Below are 17333 nucleotides of genomic sequence, written 5' to 3' on the forward strand. Positions count from 1 at the left end.
AACCAAAATAAAGACGAATTACGTCACATGAACATCGCCCTCAAGTTTAAAATCAAAACAAAAATGGCAGCCTCCATGGAGAAATTAAGAAATGATGTTCAAACACTGATTGTCGAAAAAGAAGAAATTGAAAAAGAAATTAAAGAATTTAGCGAAGTTTTAAAATCGGTTAGTAATCGGGTAGTTATTAATACTGCTATGAATATGCCTATTAATAAATACGAATAAATAGGGCTAGAGGCCTTTAGGCTAGACTAGAGAGAGAGAGGTAGGCTCTTATTATTAAGCTAGACTCTAGTCTAGAGGCTAGTCGGTATATAGATGGTAGATAGGCCTAGGTCTCTAGTAGTGTGAATGTGACGGAGCTGCAGTGTTGAATGTATCCTGCATAGAATCCTAGTAAAATGTCACACTCGCTAGTAACAGACTTAACAATAATTAGATTTATCTTATTATATTAGTTAGACCTACTCATCTCGAGTCATATTTATACTACATGGAGGGAGGGAGGGAGGCATTTGTATATTCTGTTACTGTACTTAAAAATTAATTTATAATATTATTTTTTTGTATTAAAAATAACTATTTTAAATTAAACATTTACAGCAAAAAGATGTTGGGATGAAAAGTCCACTAGTTGATGAAGAAGGGTATCCAAGAAACGACATTGATGTTTACACAGTGAGAACAGCACGTCAACAAATTATATGTACGTTTTATTTAATAAATAGCCTAATATTAAATAAAGTTAAATTACATTTACCAAAGCTACTGGAAAAGATAATCTGTCTGTCTCTCAGCAGCCACTCAGTCCATATTTGAAATTCATTATTTAATACTTGTGTTGTATGAAATGTAATATTGGTTAATAATAGTATATATTAATAATTGATAAATTTAATTAATGTTTGTTCTGTTGAAGGTCTTCAGAATGACCACAAGGCAAAGATGAAAGACATAGAGAATGCTTTACACGCTTTACACAGTGCTCAACGAGACCAGCCTGCAAAAACAATAGAACCTATCAAGATGGCAGAAACTACACTCGTCCCATTCGCCAAAATTGATCTGGTTTCTGCTGGATCACCAGCAGAACAAGGGGTTAGTCAAGTTTTGTGTTTAAGCTTGGTTCCCATTAGAGACAAAACACAATCGTGTTGACCGATCACATATGAAAGTTTGAAGAATCGAAAGATTGTGATTGGTCAACTCGCTTACGTCTGTGTTGTGTCTTTAGTTGGAACCAAGCATTAGTGATAGTACAGTAGTAATTCATGGACATCTGTTATATTGTGTTTTTTTTTAAAGTATAATAGAGTAGCAGTGGTGTGGTGTAATCTTTTTTAGGACTTTAAGGTTGGTGATGAAGTGGTCAGTTTTGGATCAGTACACAAGGATAATTTCAAAAACATTCAAGCGATTGGAAGTATTGTGCAGAATAGCCAAGGGGTAGGTAATAATAATAATAATAAACAGTATTTATATAGCGCCTAATGGATCACTGACCCCTCTAGGTGCTTTACATAGGACCTTAACTAATGGTAATAAACTACAGTGATATTCCATTTAGAATAGTAGTACTATCTCGGAAAACTGTTAAAACAATAGATTTTTTTTAATTAAAAATGTCCATTACTATATTACCATATATTTACTTTAATTTTTCCTTCAGAAACCGATCAGAGTTGTAGTTTTAAGAAATTCCAAGAAGACTGTTCTATCACTCACCCCTAAGAAATGGAGTGGAAGAGGGCTTTTAGGGTGAGTTTGCTGCACCTTAAATTACTCTCTAGCAAACTCTCTGTATAAATATCTTTTTTAATATGTAATTTGTTTATCCACAGATGTAACATTGTACCCATGAGATGACGGAAGACGACAATATTGATGAATGTGAGATTTGACAGCATTGAAACAATACAGCATAAACTTCTTTATACTTTATTTTATATGCTATTAATTTATAAACAGTTGTATTGTCTTTCTGATATTGAATTAAGATTGGACTTATTAGAAATTTTATTTTAATTAAGTTGTGACTTAATGTATCCTGGTGGTTAGTTTAAAAACATCAAAATGTAGTCCTTTAAATAAATCGTAACCAGACTTCTCATCGTAATATAGGTCATTGTATGGATTCTAGCAATTTATTCTGGTAAATCCTGAACACATCAATCAACTTGCATCAAATTAACAATAAATCACTTTTCTTCAAAATTTACTTCTGTGAATAAATGAAAAAAATATTTGAAATTTTGATCCACGAAATAAAGATACTCATTAAAGTGAAATCCTTTGATGCGTGTAAAGTTATATTGTTATACTTATATTGGATATACGGTAAGTATATTGTGCACAGTACTTATGTTAGTGTTACTGTATATTGGATATACGGTAAGTATATTGTGCACAGTACTTATGTTAGTGTTACTGTATATTGGATATACGGTAAGTATATTGTGCACAGTACTTATGTTAGTGTTACTGTATATTGGATATACGGTAAGTATATTGTGCACAGTACTTATGTTAGTGTTACTGTATATTGGATATACGGTAAGTATATTGTGCACAGTACTTATGTTAGTGTTACTTATATTAGTGTTACTTATATTGGATATACGGTAAGTATATTGTGCACAGTACTTATATGTTAGTGTTACTGTATATTGGATATACGGTAAGTATATTGTGCACAGTACTTATGTTAGTGTTACTGTATATTGGATATACGGTAAGTATATTGTGCACAGTACTTATGTTAGTGTTACTTATATTAGTGTTACTTATATTGGATATACGGTAAGTATATTGTGCACAGTACTTATATGTTAGTGTTACTGTATATTGGATATACGGTTAAAGTATATTGTGCACAGTACTTATGTTAGTGTTACTTATATTGAGTATATACGGTAAGTATATTGTGCACAGTACTTATGTTAGTGTTACTTATATTGAGTAAGAAATGAATGAATGTTAATACTGTTGGTGCTGGGAACTTGCTGAAAGTAGACGAAATATGGATAACAACACTAACCTTTGAAATTAAAATCTGGGAACTGTGTCATGTCTCCGCCACCATACATCCTATTTAATTTGGAGGTTTCTTGTTCAATCTCCTTCAGTATTTGTGGATTAGGGTCAATCATGCCACCACTTGATCTGAAACACAAGATTTTAAATGACTGATTGATATTGTGAAGAAGTGTTATTGGACAATCCAAAATTTTAAATCAATAAAAAAAATCATTAGATCATATGCAATGGTTTCCAAAAGTTTCATTGTGTTTTACTTGCTTGTAGCATGGACCTATTTAGAAGGTCCATGCTACTTGTAGTATAAAAGGTGGTAAATACAGTATAGTTAGTTCAGTAATTGTATGTAATAAATAGACAGTTTGTACAGTGAATGATCATATATGACTCACTTGCTTTTACTGGCATATGCCCTGACTTTATCCAGGTACAATTTCTGAATAGGATCCAGGTTGGCTTCTTTATTTAACACTGCTGATGAGGATGTAATAGTTCTACACATGCTCACAGACAGCCTCATTACAGGCAATACTTGCCTTATTGAAGATTGCATTTTAATTCCTATTAACAAAAATATAATAAAATAAGAGTAAGACAAAATCACTCTAAAAAATAGGCATATAGCCATAGGCCCTAGCCTAGTAGGCCTAGCTAGGCTATCCCATTTTTTTATTTTGTATGAATATTTTTTTTTACACTTTTTTTGGTGGGCCTTGATTATATAAATAATTTATATTTTAGGAGGACCCGCACTACTATTTCTACTACTGGCTAGGCTAAGGTTACTATTTCTAGGCTAGCAATTGCCTCCTCTCTATCTACGCTTCACTCAATCACGTCGCCAGCTCTCTGCAGATAATATGAGGATCGAGTAGGCCTGGCCCTAGCCTAGCCTTAAAATGCAACTTAAACACTTTCAGAAGAAATTATCATATAAAATAATATATGCAAATAAAATATACAATAATAAAAGTATTAAGGTCGTAAATTGTAAATAACTTACGGTATGACGACCTGCTAAAAATGAACAAATGAACTCACACTTTTGTAGCGACAATCTCACCGGCGAAATGAAATACTGTAAGAAGACGACTGTACTGTACTTTAATACTTTAAAGCGACTGGCGCGCTGCAACTAATCCGCCAGATGATTAAATGAAAAGTAGGTTCAGAACAACGACAAAGTACCATGTTATGACGCGCGCACGCCGCCTGAACATCTTTGAGAACCAACAAAGTGCCCTCTACATGGATTGCTATAGTGTTATATCTCCTACTTATTTTTTGACGAAATGAAGCGGTCTCTCTGCCCTGCATAATAGGCATTCAAGCAAGTGGTGGATCTCTGTATTTATCTTTACCAGATAAGCATAGATATCGCAGCACTATTCATAATAATACCACCATATCACACGCTACTTTGATCAACAGTATGATATTATCAGATCATCTTCTACAATCGCGGAGTGTCTACTGTATCAGTGATCTCCTCCTCTAAAATACTCCTGGTTGTTTTCAGTATCACTAGTTACTGTATGTTTCATATATCTGTTTTGTTTATAATTGGTTTTGTTTATAATTAATATTACCGCATACATAATAAAAGAACATAGGACACAATGTTGGTGTAGATATTTTTATTGAACACAATAATCAACTAAGCTGCACAAATTGAAAAGCCTAAACACAAGAACAGCATCAACAGTGATAATATAGAACTATAGGAATTAACAATCAACAATGTTATGGTTTATTTGACATGAAAAGGACATTTTTTTAATAAAGTATACAATTTTTTAAACATCTAAAAGGAAATTATTGTATAGATATTTTGTACTTTTTAATCTTCACGTTGTTTTAAATGTTGTAATTTTGTTTTTTATTGTTTGATGATTATGTTTTGCTTTGGAGACCCACTTGATAGTTTGACTTAGGTCGCCTTTGGGAATCCTGTCTCTCTCTTTTGTTTGTTATTTTTTGTTATATGCGAGAAATTTGTTGAAATTGTTTGGTTTGTACAATATTATTTGTTTGACATAAATTAAATTTTTTATTAAACAGAGTATACGATTTGTTATCATCTGAAGGGCAATTTGCTACAATTATTTACCAAGTGTTGACATTTTTTAGTATGTATAATAAAAACCTTTGATACTTGTGGAATAGATGGAATTGTTTAGTACATACAATTTGTGATATTTAAAACAGATAGCAATGTTTCTATAACATTTAAAGGAAATTTAATACTACTTTAAGTACAATTTATAGGGATTACTTTATGTATGGTGGAGGGATGTTGAAGATACACAGTTGAGATTACAGTTAAAAAGTCATATATATGGGTAGGCTTATTCAAATGATGCTGTGTGGATCAATGGAGATGTTATATTATGTGAACAATATTCTGTTGGACAATTCTATGGCAAGTGTGTGATGATGAATATGTAAACATTTTAGTTATGTGATCTATTTAAACTACATGAATACTGTTTAACAATATGTTTGGAGTACTAATAGTAAGTCTCCTTTTCAACCCATCCGCCTGGTCTGGATCGAATGATGTAACGTCTGCACTCATCGTAAACAAAGATGAGGAGACTGAATGGGAAGGCAGTAAACCACCAGTTGATTCTGATAGGATACATACGAAGACCATTCTCAAGACCTGGACAGTAGGACAAGAAAGCTGCCAGACAGGTTTCAAAGATAAGACCCGTGTTCAATACCCAGTTGCTGAAAGAAAGATAATAAAGCGTGTTTAAACTTTTATGCAAATTGAATTTTAAGACAAATGTTTTGTTAACATAGATAAACAATTAGTGCACGATATATAACAATAATTTCACCTGTATGTTAATGTGATCATTTACAGGTAATTACAGTATCTGGTATACTCAATGACAATTACAGTTTAGAGCTAATTGAAAACTTACTGCATTCCTTGATCAACGACAGAGTTACGTCGAGTTTTGCAAATGATTACATCAGCCCATTGTACAATTACAATGCTCACAAAGAAGGCAGTATGACATGTGTATTCAAGAACCTTGCGCTGTTGATAAGACTAAAGAAAAAACAACCACATTATAAATACCTTTATTTTGTTATAAAATAAGGGATACGACAAGTGATATTTCGTATTCGTGATGTACACGAGAAATAAAGTTGTCTGAGAAAAGGTAACAATCTCTATCCAAGCCAAAAGGCCTCTGGGTTGTGAAAGGCCTCTATGAAAAAGTGGTCAATTTAAAACCATACTGGTGGCTATGGTTTATTAGTAGCATAGTAAATAGAGTTCAGAATGTACTACTGTGAATATAACTTACCCATTCAGAGCCATAAGAATCTTGGACATGATGGTTAGTGACATCATCCCACTGACTTCTCAAACCAACCAGACGATTGGGAAGGAATCCATTCTCAGCCATGATTACAAAGTAAGTAAAGAACCCTGCTGACGCTTGGATCATTCCAATCTGTCCGTACGACACACTAATGAGACGCTCGTTCACCAATTTATCTTTCTCGGAATCACGCGGTTGACGTTTCATAATATCACTTTCTGCTTCCTCGTAGGCAAGGGAGATAGCAGGCCAGAGATCAGTACCCAAATCAATACACAGGATGGTAACAGTACCAAGAGGGAGTGGAATGGACACCAAGATGAATATAAGGAAAGGTGAGATTTCTGGGATGTTACTTGTTAGGGTGTAAGCAATAGATTTCTTAAGGTTATCAAAAATAAGACGGCCTTCTTCAACACCGGTTACAATGGATGCAAAGTTGTCATCTAAAAGGATCATGTCAGCTGCTTGCTTACTCACATCACTACCGGCAATACCCATAGCAACACCTAAAAAAACGGTAATAATAATAATATGGATTTATATAGAGCACATACCACTCAAGACGCTTAAAAAAAAGATAACAGTAAATCATTTAAAGATAACAGTATAATCATTTAAAGATAACAGTATAATCATTTAAAGATAACAGTATAATCATTTAAAGATAACAGTATAATCATTTAAAGATAACAGTATAATCATTTAAAGATAACAGTATAATCATTTAAAGATAACAGTATAATCATTTAAAGATAACAGTATAATCATTTAAAGATAACAGTATAATCATTTTCAGTCAAAATATCAAACTATACAAATGGAATAAACATTCTGAATAACACAATTGTTAACATGTAAAGCTCTGTCTACACTATCAAATTAGTTTGACAAAATAAATGTGATGTGCCCAAATATAGTAGTAATATGATATCATGTCTATTTATGGGCATATTTTTTGTAACATAAAGTTTGATAGTGTAGACAGAGCTTAACATCAATCCTTAAAATTAAGCAAAGCTCACCAATATCAGCTTTCTTTAAAGCAGGAGAGTCATTGACACCATCTCCTGTGACAGCAACAATCTGCTTGGCTCTCTGACAACCTTCAACGATGATCAGCTTCTGCTGAGGTGATGTACGTGCGAACACAATCTCTGTATGGTTGCTAAGAATGTCATCTAGGTCTTCATTTGTGATGTCTTTTAATTCAGATCCGTGGACAACACAGGCTTTGGCTTCACTGAAAGGTACATATGCAAACATAATGTATTAAAAAGAACAGAATAAACAAAAGATTATATTTGTTGCTAATATAAAGAACAGTGAATAGTTATTGTACAACATTATTTTGTGCTTACCGTGGGTTGACTTCAGCAACTGGTACACCTGTACGCTGGGCAATGTCTTCAACTGTCTCGTTTCCTTCAGAGATAATACCAACACCTTTAGCAATAGCTTTAGCTGTGATTGGATGATCTCCAGTTACCATGATAACCTAAAACAAAAAATATTATTTTCAATTCAAAGATCCGACTATAGTCTAATTGATAACTACAGTCTACATAGGGCCAAATCTAGACAATCGAAAGCTCTGTAACCTGGTCTGTCAAATTATTATTATTTTACATTTTGACAATAAAGAGATATGTAAATAATTAAACATTGACCTATGACCTTTATCTATGTATACCTTAATTCCAGCACTTCTGCATTTGCCTACAGCGTCTGGTACAGCAGCTCTAGGTGGATCAATCATGGACATGAGTCCAACAAAACACAGGTTTTCCAAAGGAAAGTTAACATCATTGTCAACATCAAACTCAAAACCACGAGGGAACTTATCAACTGGCAACCACATCTGGCAAAATCCTGTCAAAAGGAGGTATACACATAATAACAAGTGACAAAATAATTTTAAAATCAATATTTGTAATGCCCACAAAAAACAAGTTAAAAACTATTGTTTACCAGTAAAAATTACCAATGTGGATATGTATACAAAACATACTAACCAAGTACACGTTCTCCAAGGCCTCCAAGCTCTAGGTAAGCATTGTTAAAAGCAGCCTTCATTTCTTCTCCAAGGGTTTCTTCTTTTCCATTCAACGAGATTGTAGAACAGCGATCAAGAATTCTTTCGGGGGCGCCCTTCATCACAAGTAGGTAACGTTCATCACCTTCAGCTTCATGGATAGACACCTGGTATTTGTTGGTAGAGTTGAATGGGATTTCTGCTATTTTCTTGTTCTTGCTTCTGAATGCAGTGACACTTCCACGAGTCAATTCAACATACTTTGTCAATGCAGATTCTGAGGCATCTCCAGTTGTTTCTCTACAAATAAGTTTAAACAAAAAATATTATTTTACATTGCAGTTTCACTCAGCGTATTTAAATTCTGATCCTGATTTAAATCAAAGCCATATTATATAACATTTATGAGGTGGTAGAATGACATAAATATGCTTCAATTCAATACCTTTGCTGTATAGGTACATCTTCTTGACCTGCTTTGAACTCTGACCTATTACATAACATAGCAATACGGGTCAGCTCAAGCCATGACAGAGACTCTTTGTTGTCAGAACCGCCTCCACCTGAACAAACAAAACAGATAAATCAAACAATTTGAAAATATACCTCAACATAAAAAATATAAACAATATAGGTAAAAGTAAACAATATGAATTTTTTTATTTAGTTTAACATTGTAGTTACTAACCGGACTGATCTTCAGTAGTGTCGGCCTCAACAATCTTATTGTTTAACATTGTAGTTACTAACCTGACTGATCTTCAGTAGTGTCGGCCTCAACAATCTTATTGTTTAACATTGTAGTTACTAACCTGACTGATCTTCAGTAGTGTCGGCCTCAACAATCTTATTGTTTAACATTGTAGTTACTAACCTGACTGATCTTCAGTAGTGTCGGCCTCAACAATCTTATTGTTTAACATTGTAGTTACTAACCTGACTGATCTTCAGTAGTGTCGGCCTCAACAATCTTATTGTCAAACCACAAATGAGCAACGGTCATTCTATTCTGGGTCAAAGTTCCGGTTTTGTCGGAGCAAATGGTTGAAGTGGATCCAAGAGTCTCTACAGCTTCTAAATTCTTGACCAGACAGTTCTTTTTGGCCATTCTCTTGGCTGTCAGTGTCAAACACACCTATATCAATGAATTAGGGATAGGATGAGTGGATGAAAAATAAGAATAACCAGGTTTTCACTTGATCATGTAACAGTAATGTTCTGTCCAATTACAATTATGAATTGGCTCTGTTTGAAAATTAAAACATGAAAAAGATTCATATATAAGAATTTGAAGCACTGGGATTAGAAAAGTAAAAACAGTGTCAATTGTTTGTTTGTATTTTGAATGCATACATCATACATAAAAACAGCCAAATGATAAAACATTTGATGATAAATTCAGGACAGGACCCAATTAATCCTAAAAAAAAGAATTAGTTTCCATTGGGGTCCAATAAGATAATAAATACTTACAGTGACAGTTGCAAGCAGACCTTCAGGTACATTAGCTACAATGATACCAATCAAGAATACAACAGACTCAATCAGAGTGTACTCAAGGAAGAAGGACAGGAAAAAGAAAGTAACTCCCAAGAAGATTGCAACACCACTGATAATGTGAATGAAATGTTCGATCTCTCTTGCAATTGGTGTCTCGCCAACGTCCAGTCCAGATGCAAGGTTTGCAATACGTCCCATCACAGTGTTATCGCCACACTGGATCACAATCCCCTTGGCATTACCTACAAAATTACAAATCAATTCATTCTTTATTTATAACTAGCTAATTCTTAGTACTGTATCTAAATTTAAATAAAAAAATACCATGATACAGAATCACATGTGTGTCACATGCATCATTTAGTATCCCACAGAGATGCTGTATTACAGAATTTGTTTACAATGCGTGACAAATATGGTCATGTGTGGAGAAACAGAACTAAAATGTTACCTTCGACAGCATTGGTAGAGAAGAAAGCAATATTTCTGGTCTCAAGTGGGTTATCATTGGTGAATTCAGGTCCACGTGATTGAGGTTCAGATTCACCGGTCAGCGAAGAATTGTCTACTTTCAAGCTTCGTGCTTCAATAATTCGGATGTCAGCTGGAATCCTGTCGCCTCCTTTCACTTCTACAATGTCGCCTACAACAACTTGGTCAGCATTTATAGAACTCCATTGTCCACTACGAAGCACCAAAGCTTCCTATAAAACAGATAGTTCAATAATAAGCCACACAATAAAATATGATTTAAAGATTCATCTCAGTTAAAAAAACTGGAAAGGCTTACTTTTTAAATGTTTAAAGATATAGTTTCTTATACCATCCTATCCAACAGTCCTAATCACCTTTTTCTTCCATACAACTTTTACTTTCTCATTTTTTATCATATAAAAATTCAGTTTTGATATCAAATGTGGCCAAATATGGCCAAATATGGTAGTGAGATGTCCAAATATGGTAGCAATATGACTATCATCATGTCCATATATGGGCACAAACTGAATGATTGACAAGCTTACCTGAGGGACCATTTTTTCAAAACTCTCCATGATTGCAGCACTTTTAGCCTCTTGGTAGTAGGAAAAGCATCCAGTAATGATCACAACAAAAGCCAGTACAAGTCCCAGGTACAACTAACCAAGAAAGAATAAACGAATAAGAAAATGGTGTTTTAAATGGTCATGTTTGTGTATTTTGTTCAAATTGTTAGGTTTGGTACTATTGTTTTAAATGGTCATGTTTGTGTATTTTGTTCAAATTGTTAGGTTTGGTACTATTGTATTAAATGGTCATGTTTGTGTATTTTGTTCAAATTGTTAGGTTTGGTACTATTGTTTTAAATGGTCATGTTTGTGTATTTTGTTCAAATTGTTAAGTTTGGTACTATTGTATTAAATGGTCATGTTTGTGTATTTTGTTCAAATTGTTAGGTTTGGTACTATTGTTTTAAATGGTCATGTTTGTGTATTTTGTTCAAATTGTTAGGTTTGGTACTATTGTTTTAAGTCATCATTTTACAGTCATCTACTATACATATATGTGCATTTTGATCAAATCTGTGAAATAAGATAACCTATGCTTTGTGCCTAAATGAACAACTGTTGACATTAACATGTAATGTAGTTTTAATGTTAATTAAAGTTTAAAACAAAAACAATTTGAAAAATAAATGAAGCAAATATAACAAAGCCAACAAAACTGTTTGAAAAAAGCTAATAAAACTGTTTGAAAAAAAAAGCTAACAAAACTGTTTGAAAAAAGCTAACAAAACTGTTTGAAAACGAAGCAAACAAAATTTATTCAATTAATACTAGTGCCAATGTTAAACTTGTTCAATTAATACAAGTGCCAATGTTGAACTTGTTCAATTAATACAAGTGCCAATGTTGAACTTGTTCAATTAATACAAGTGCCAATGTTGAACTTGTTCAATTAATACAAGTGCCAATGTTGAACTTGTTCAATTAATACAAGTGCCAATGTTGAACTTGTTCAATTAATACAAGTGCCAATGTTGAACTTGTTCAATTAATACAAGTGCCAATGTTGAACTTGTTCAATTAATACTAGTACCAATGTTGAACTTGTTCAATTAATACTAGTACCAATGTTGAACTTGTTCAATTAATACAAGTGCCAATGTTGAACTTGTTCAATTAATACTAGTACCAATGTTGAACTTGTTCAATTAATACTAGTGCCAATGTTGAACTTGTTCAATTAATACTAGTGCCAATGTTGAACTTGTTCAATTAATACTAGTGCCAATGTTGAACTTGTTCAATTAATACTAGTGCCAATGTTGAACTTGTTCAATTAATACTAGTACCAATGTTGAACTTGTTCAATTAATACTAGTGCCAATGTTGAACTTGTTCAATTAATACTAGTGCCAATGTTGAACTTGTTCAATTAATACTAGTGCCAATGTTGAACAGCTTGGGTTTAAATTGCTTCTTGTTTTGAGATTCCAATTTATAGTATTTGTTTTGAGATTCCAATTAATTTGTTTTTTTGTAACCGGTTTCACTTACATTATCCTTAGTAGCTTCCTCAAACCCTGCCTTTGAACACTCAATACCAAAAGCAAAGAAACACAAAATAGATCCAATCCAAAGCAAGGTGGCGAAACCACCAAACAACTGTTTGCAAAACTTAATCCATTCAGGTGTTTTTGGAGGTGGTGTTAGTGAGTTGGGCCCATCACGTTCTAAAACTTCCTTAGCTCTCTGTTTTGTTAATCCCTGAATGTCAACAACATTATAAACAAAGTTAGTAATAACAACATTGAACTGCAAATAGCAGTAGTTAAAGTTTGTACTTACATTATCTTTCTGAGTTTCTTCAAATCCAGTTTTACTACATGCAATGCCAAAGGCAAAGAAACACAGGATGGAACCAAGCCAAAGGAGAGTGGAAAAACCACCAAAAAGTTGTCGACAAAATTTCAGCCATTCTGGCGTCTTCGGTGGTGGAGTTAAACGATTTTTACCATAACGTAGCAAATTGCTGGCGACTCCTTCTGGTGTTAATCCCTATTATGCATGTTTTATCACCAAATATGGATATGTACTACTCATAGATTATATATTCATGATATCAACATCAACATCTCTCAAACTCTCACACAATCATCAACATTTTCAGCAATAAATATATCATGTTATGGTTAAAAGTATCAACATCAAAATCTCTCAAACTCTCACACAATCATCAACATTTTCAGCAATAAATATATCATATTATGGTTAAAAGTATCAACATTAAAATCTCTTAAACTCTCACACAATCATCAACATCTTCAGCAAAAAACATATCAATACAGAGTCATGTAATCTTGTTTAAAGTACACACTTTATACTTTAAATAACTGAATCAGGAATATACATTTCACAATATTGACTTACTTCAGTAGGACTTGTGGTCAAACGCTTGTAAAGATCGTCAATTGCAATTTTATGCTCATCCTACAAGAATAATTAACAGAACCATTACAGAATTCATTAAAATATCAAATGAATGAGGATTATTTTTGTAATGGACTAAAGTACTTTGCTTATTTATGTAATGTTTATGATGAATAGAAATAAAGAAGAAATAAAATATGATAAGAAAAATTAATCAAGATGTGAAGAAAATGTAAAAGAATTAATGTTTCAACTGCATAAATTAAATACATTATATTCTAAGAAGGCAATTGATCTTAACGATTTCTTAACCTTGGATATGAATCATTTATGCATAACACTAACAGGATATATTGACCTTCATCCAATCACGTTGCACGAACCGTTCACATCCTTTTAAGGACATGGCAATTATCTATGCAGGAACTGGCTGACAGAATGAATACATTAAAAGAGAGACACATCTTGTGTACAGTATAAACGTTTACTAGAAGGGGTATTCACTAGAAATATATAATGTATATTATTATTTTGTAAAAGCATTAAATAGAAGGTTTTAATATTTAAAAAATAAAAAATAAAACAACAAACATACAAGTTCCAACTCCTTTTTTAGATCAGCCATATCTGCCTTCTTCTTGCCTTTCTTCCCCTTCTTGGCAGAAGGCTCCACTGTCACTTTCATGTCCCCCTAACAAAATAAAATTGTATTCATATTAACATTGTGCCATTAAGTTAATAAAATTGCTTTAACTTAATGTGCAGTCCTGATTAATTATGTGTTATAACTCAGATATCTTGAATGCGTAGAAGAAGCTGTACAAAAAAATTAATAAATTAACATCTTATTTGATATTGATAAAGTATTCCATATTATTAACATTGTGCCATTCACTGAATAAAATTCAACTTTGTGTGTACAGTACTAACTATTTAGTGAATATCTAAGATATCTTGAATGCGTAGAAGAAACTCTATAAAAAATGAATAACTTAACATCTTATTTGATAATATATTCCTACAAGATTACTTACATTAGCCTCATAATTCAGCAGTACGGGCGTGTTATCCGCCATTATCTTAATTTATATGTTACTCTCGCACTACCAAAACTAAATCTACCAGTATTTCTAATGGTATCCTATCTTTATGGGATAATATAAATGTTAGTACCGGTTGTGAAAAGGAAATGTATTGGTCAATACAAAACAAACAAATCATTGTTCTATAAATATAGATAGAAATAAAGCTATTGTTTTAAGTGACATAATCCATTTGGTTTTGATATGACACTCAATATAATACAAACTTTCTTCCACCAAGAGGCATATGCAGCCCACGAAATTCAGAAAAAAGAAGGTCGGCAAAAAATTGCCGACCTTAAATTCGCCAAGGTCGGCAGTCTCGGCAGTTTTAAAAATAGAAATTTCACCAAGGCCTAACCTCTTGCTAACCTAAGGCCTAGCCAGGCCTAGCCTCCCTAGCTATATGTTATGCAAAAAGAACTAGCAAAATTAACTAAAATATAAAAACCTAACACTAAAATTTACAAGATAAATTCTATTTGATAACTGCTGAACGATGTTCAGCAAGGGAGAAACATCGTGGTTATGGAGCTAGCCGTACACAGAGCATAGTTGTTTACTTGACATAACAGGGTATTCCCACCTCCTACACAGGTCTCGCTCTGTGCCCAGATAGAAAGCATGCAGCTCACACAACTGCATGATGCAATGGTTGAGTGAATTCAGGGATCATCTTAATTTCATGGTTTGTTAACTAAACACCACATGGTGGTGAATATGGGTGTTTAAAGTCTCAATGATACGATCCCTTAATGTACCATGTTGTTGCTAGGCTTGAAAGAAATTTCTAGGTCGGCAAGAGAATGCCGTCCTCTGACAATTTAAGGTCGGCAATAAGGTCGGCAATTGCCGATTGCCGACGTGAAATTCGTGGGCTGCATATGACTAACTTCAGAGGTCATATTAGATTTAAATTGACAAAATAACAGACAATTCGGGAAAACATTTGGTTTTTATTAATTTATAAATCAATAGTTAAATTAAGTAAAATTGGTAAAGGAATTGTGGGGTAGAAATAACGTCTTCACTGCATACAAAAAGATCAACAAAATTATTAATAAAATACTAGAAATACCATAAAAATCATAGCTAATGGAAACATAAAACATGACTTGGCATAAAAAAAGTACTGGTAGTGTAATAATACAATCACTGACTGTATGTCAAGTATATGGTATTACTATTGTATATTGTTTTATCTTAAGATATGTAGATCTTTTTTTTTTCTAACACAGTAATAGCACAATTACAGATTTGGCATCCAAAACTTTTTTTGGTAACTAAATAATCCAGTCAACAGGATATGACCAACTCAGCAGAGGATTCTTTTTAATTTAATTTCCTTTGCAACCAATAGGGCAACAGGTTATCCCTACTGAATAGAGCCTAGCAATAGAAACAATAACCTTTATTCACACTAACCCCATCATTTTTTATAGTCCTATAACCATTATTTACACTAACCCCCTATCTTTTTGTATAGTCCTATAACCTTTGTTCACACACACTAAATCTCCTTATCTATTTGTATAGAACAGTTGATTGTGATCAATGGGACCAAAGTCTTGATATTGGGCAATGGTATAATTATTTATTGTACTACTACTACCCTTGGAAAGTATTGATCATGTTAAAACATCAGATGACATGTCCATGACGGAATTTACAAGACAAAAAATGTAATTCTCCTTTAAAACTTATAACATTAACAGTCTGCAATACTGTATATTTTATAACATTAACAGTCTGCAATACTGTATATTTTATAACATTAACAGTCTGCAATACTGTATATTTTATAACATTAACAGTCTGCAATACTGTATATTTTATAAGGTTTTCCAAAAACACATGTGTAACCTATCAACCAGTAACATATAAATTAAAATTATGTGACCTCAGGGAAATTGAATGGTGGAAAATTTTGAGGAAAAAATATTTCAGAAACCAATGAGTCACTAATGCTTGTGTAATCTTTTTTAAATAAAATAAAATAGGAATTAAATAAAAAATGTATTTTTTTTAATATTAATTAGATACGTCTACTTTGCTTTTGAAAGAAGAAATCATTATCTTAAGTTATAGTTATATTTTATTTGTTTGTATTAGGGCCAAAAGCCAATATACATTGAACTAATAAATTCCCTGAAAAGGGAAAGAAAGAAATTAGAAAAAAACAATAAACCCTGCCACAATTCTTATCTTCCCTGCAGAATGAAATAAACAATATCTAGGCTAGACGTCATAATAATTAATTTGCATAAAAAGCACAAAATTATTTATAGAATTACGGTAATAATGTATATAGAATATGGATTACATTCTTATACCATACAGGTCACATGCGACAAACCCCCTCCCCAACCTAACTTTTAGCAATATACAGCATGCAGGCGGGTGTGCATGATGTGAGCCTGGCTGGCAAAAACCTAGCCTAGAAAAAATAGAAACATGATCATCTCTGACATACCACCGGTACACGATCTCCTTGCAAAAGTGTGTATAACTTTTCATCTTTCAATCGTACAAGTTATAAAATCAAATATTTCTAAATAAAACATTATATCAAATAAGCCGTTAATATAGCAATTATACATAATATTTCATGTTTAAAAATACTTACATCAGATTTTTTAGCTGTCGCCGCCATCTTGACTGTGTAGATCGCGGTGGTTTTTTGCCTATGAAGGAAAAGAAGGCGTTTCCTCCATATACAGAGACGCGCATGATACGCAAATTAATTACCCAACTACGTTGATTGACATCTTGTTTCAATATCAATCCGCCTAGTGTAATTTTACTCTTTATTACTACTTGCCTGTGATATGCTGGGACTGTAGTCTACTTCACTTTAAAATTCTAAAAATTATAAATTAATTATTCGTTTAGTATGTTCTGAATGCCTATCTATGGTAAAGTT

The 17333-nt window shown here is 32.8% G+C and overlaps 3 protein-coding genes across 6 annotated transcripts; 1 reads left to right on the plus strand and 2 right to left on the minus strand.

The window, feature by feature from the left end:
* Positions 1 to 11: 11 nt before the first annotated feature.
* LOC140056553 (26S proteasome non-ATPase regulatory subunit 9-like) lies at positions 12 to 1984 on the plus strand. Its single transcript, XM_072101962.1, has 6 exons — positions 12 to 168; positions 607 to 709; positions 923 to 1101; positions 1348 to 1449; positions 1673 to 1761; positions 1845 to 1984. Exons 1-6 carry the CDS (start codon positions 28 to 30, stop codon positions 1867 to 1869), a joined length of 639 nt encoding a protein of 212 aa, XP_071958063.1. The 5' UTR covers positions 12 to 27; the 3' UTR covers positions 1870 to 1984.
* Positions 1926 to 4157, minus strand: LOC140056556 (ATP synthase-coupling factor 6, mitochondrial-like). 2 transcript variants are annotated; one of them, XM_072101966.1, is made up of 4 exons: positions 4081 to 4157; positions 3432 to 3600; positions 3041 to 3165; positions 1926 to 2224 (listed from the first exon to the last, which is right to left on the minus strand). In XM_072101966.1, the coding sequence occupies exons 2-4, from the start codon at positions 3590 to 3592 to the stop codon at positions 2202 to 2204; spliced, it is 309 nt and encodes a 102-aa protein (XP_071958067.1). In that variant the 5' UTR covers positions 3593 to 3600; positions 4081 to 4157; the 3' UTR covers positions 1926 to 2201. The 2 variants fall into 2 exon arrangements, with proteins under 2 accessions (XP_071958067.1, XP_071958066.1); XM_072101965.1 differs by having other exon boundaries at positions 4043 to 4134.
* Positions 4158 to 4661: 504 nt separating this feature from the next.
* LOC140057827 (sodium/potassium-transporting ATPase subunit alpha-3-like) lies at positions 4662 to 17086 on the minus strand. 3 transcript variants are annotated; one of them, XM_072103581.1, is made up of 16 exons: positions 17037 to 17086; positions 13924 to 14019; positions 13329 to 13388; positions 12456 to 12665; positions 10941 to 11054; positions 10370 to 10622; positions 9892 to 10160; positions 9355 to 9553; positions 8864 to 8981; positions 8399 to 8718; positions 8077 to 8255; positions 7745 to 7881; positions 7409 to 7626; positions 6366 to 6892; positions 5973 to 6103; positions 4662 to 5772 (listed from the first exon to the last, which is right to left on the minus strand). In XM_072103581.1, the coding sequence occupies exons 1-16, from the start codon at positions 17061 to 17063 to the stop codon at positions 5550 to 5552; spliced, it is 3081 nt and encodes a 1026-aa protein (XP_071959682.1). In that variant the 5' UTR covers positions 17064 to 17086; the 3' UTR covers positions 4662 to 5549. The 3 variants fall into 3 exon arrangements, with proteins under 3 accessions (XP_071959682.1, XP_071959679.1, XP_071959681.1); XM_072103578.1 differs by lacking the exon at positions 17037 to 17086 and adding an exon at positions 14363 to 14419; XM_072103580.1 differs by lacking the exons at positions 12456 to 12665; positions 17037 to 17086 and adding exons at positions 12747 to 12956; positions 14363 to 14419.
* Positions 17087 to 17333: the final 247 nt, after the last annotated feature.

Source organism: Antedon mediterranea, chromosome 8 (genome assembly GCF_964355755.1).
Source record: "Antedon mediterranea chromosome 8, ecAntMedi1.1, whole genome shotgun sequence".
In the NCBI taxonomy this organism is placed as follows: domain Eukaryota; kingdom Metazoa; phylum Echinodermata; class Crinoidea; order Comatulida; family Antedonidae; genus Antedon; species Antedon mediterranea.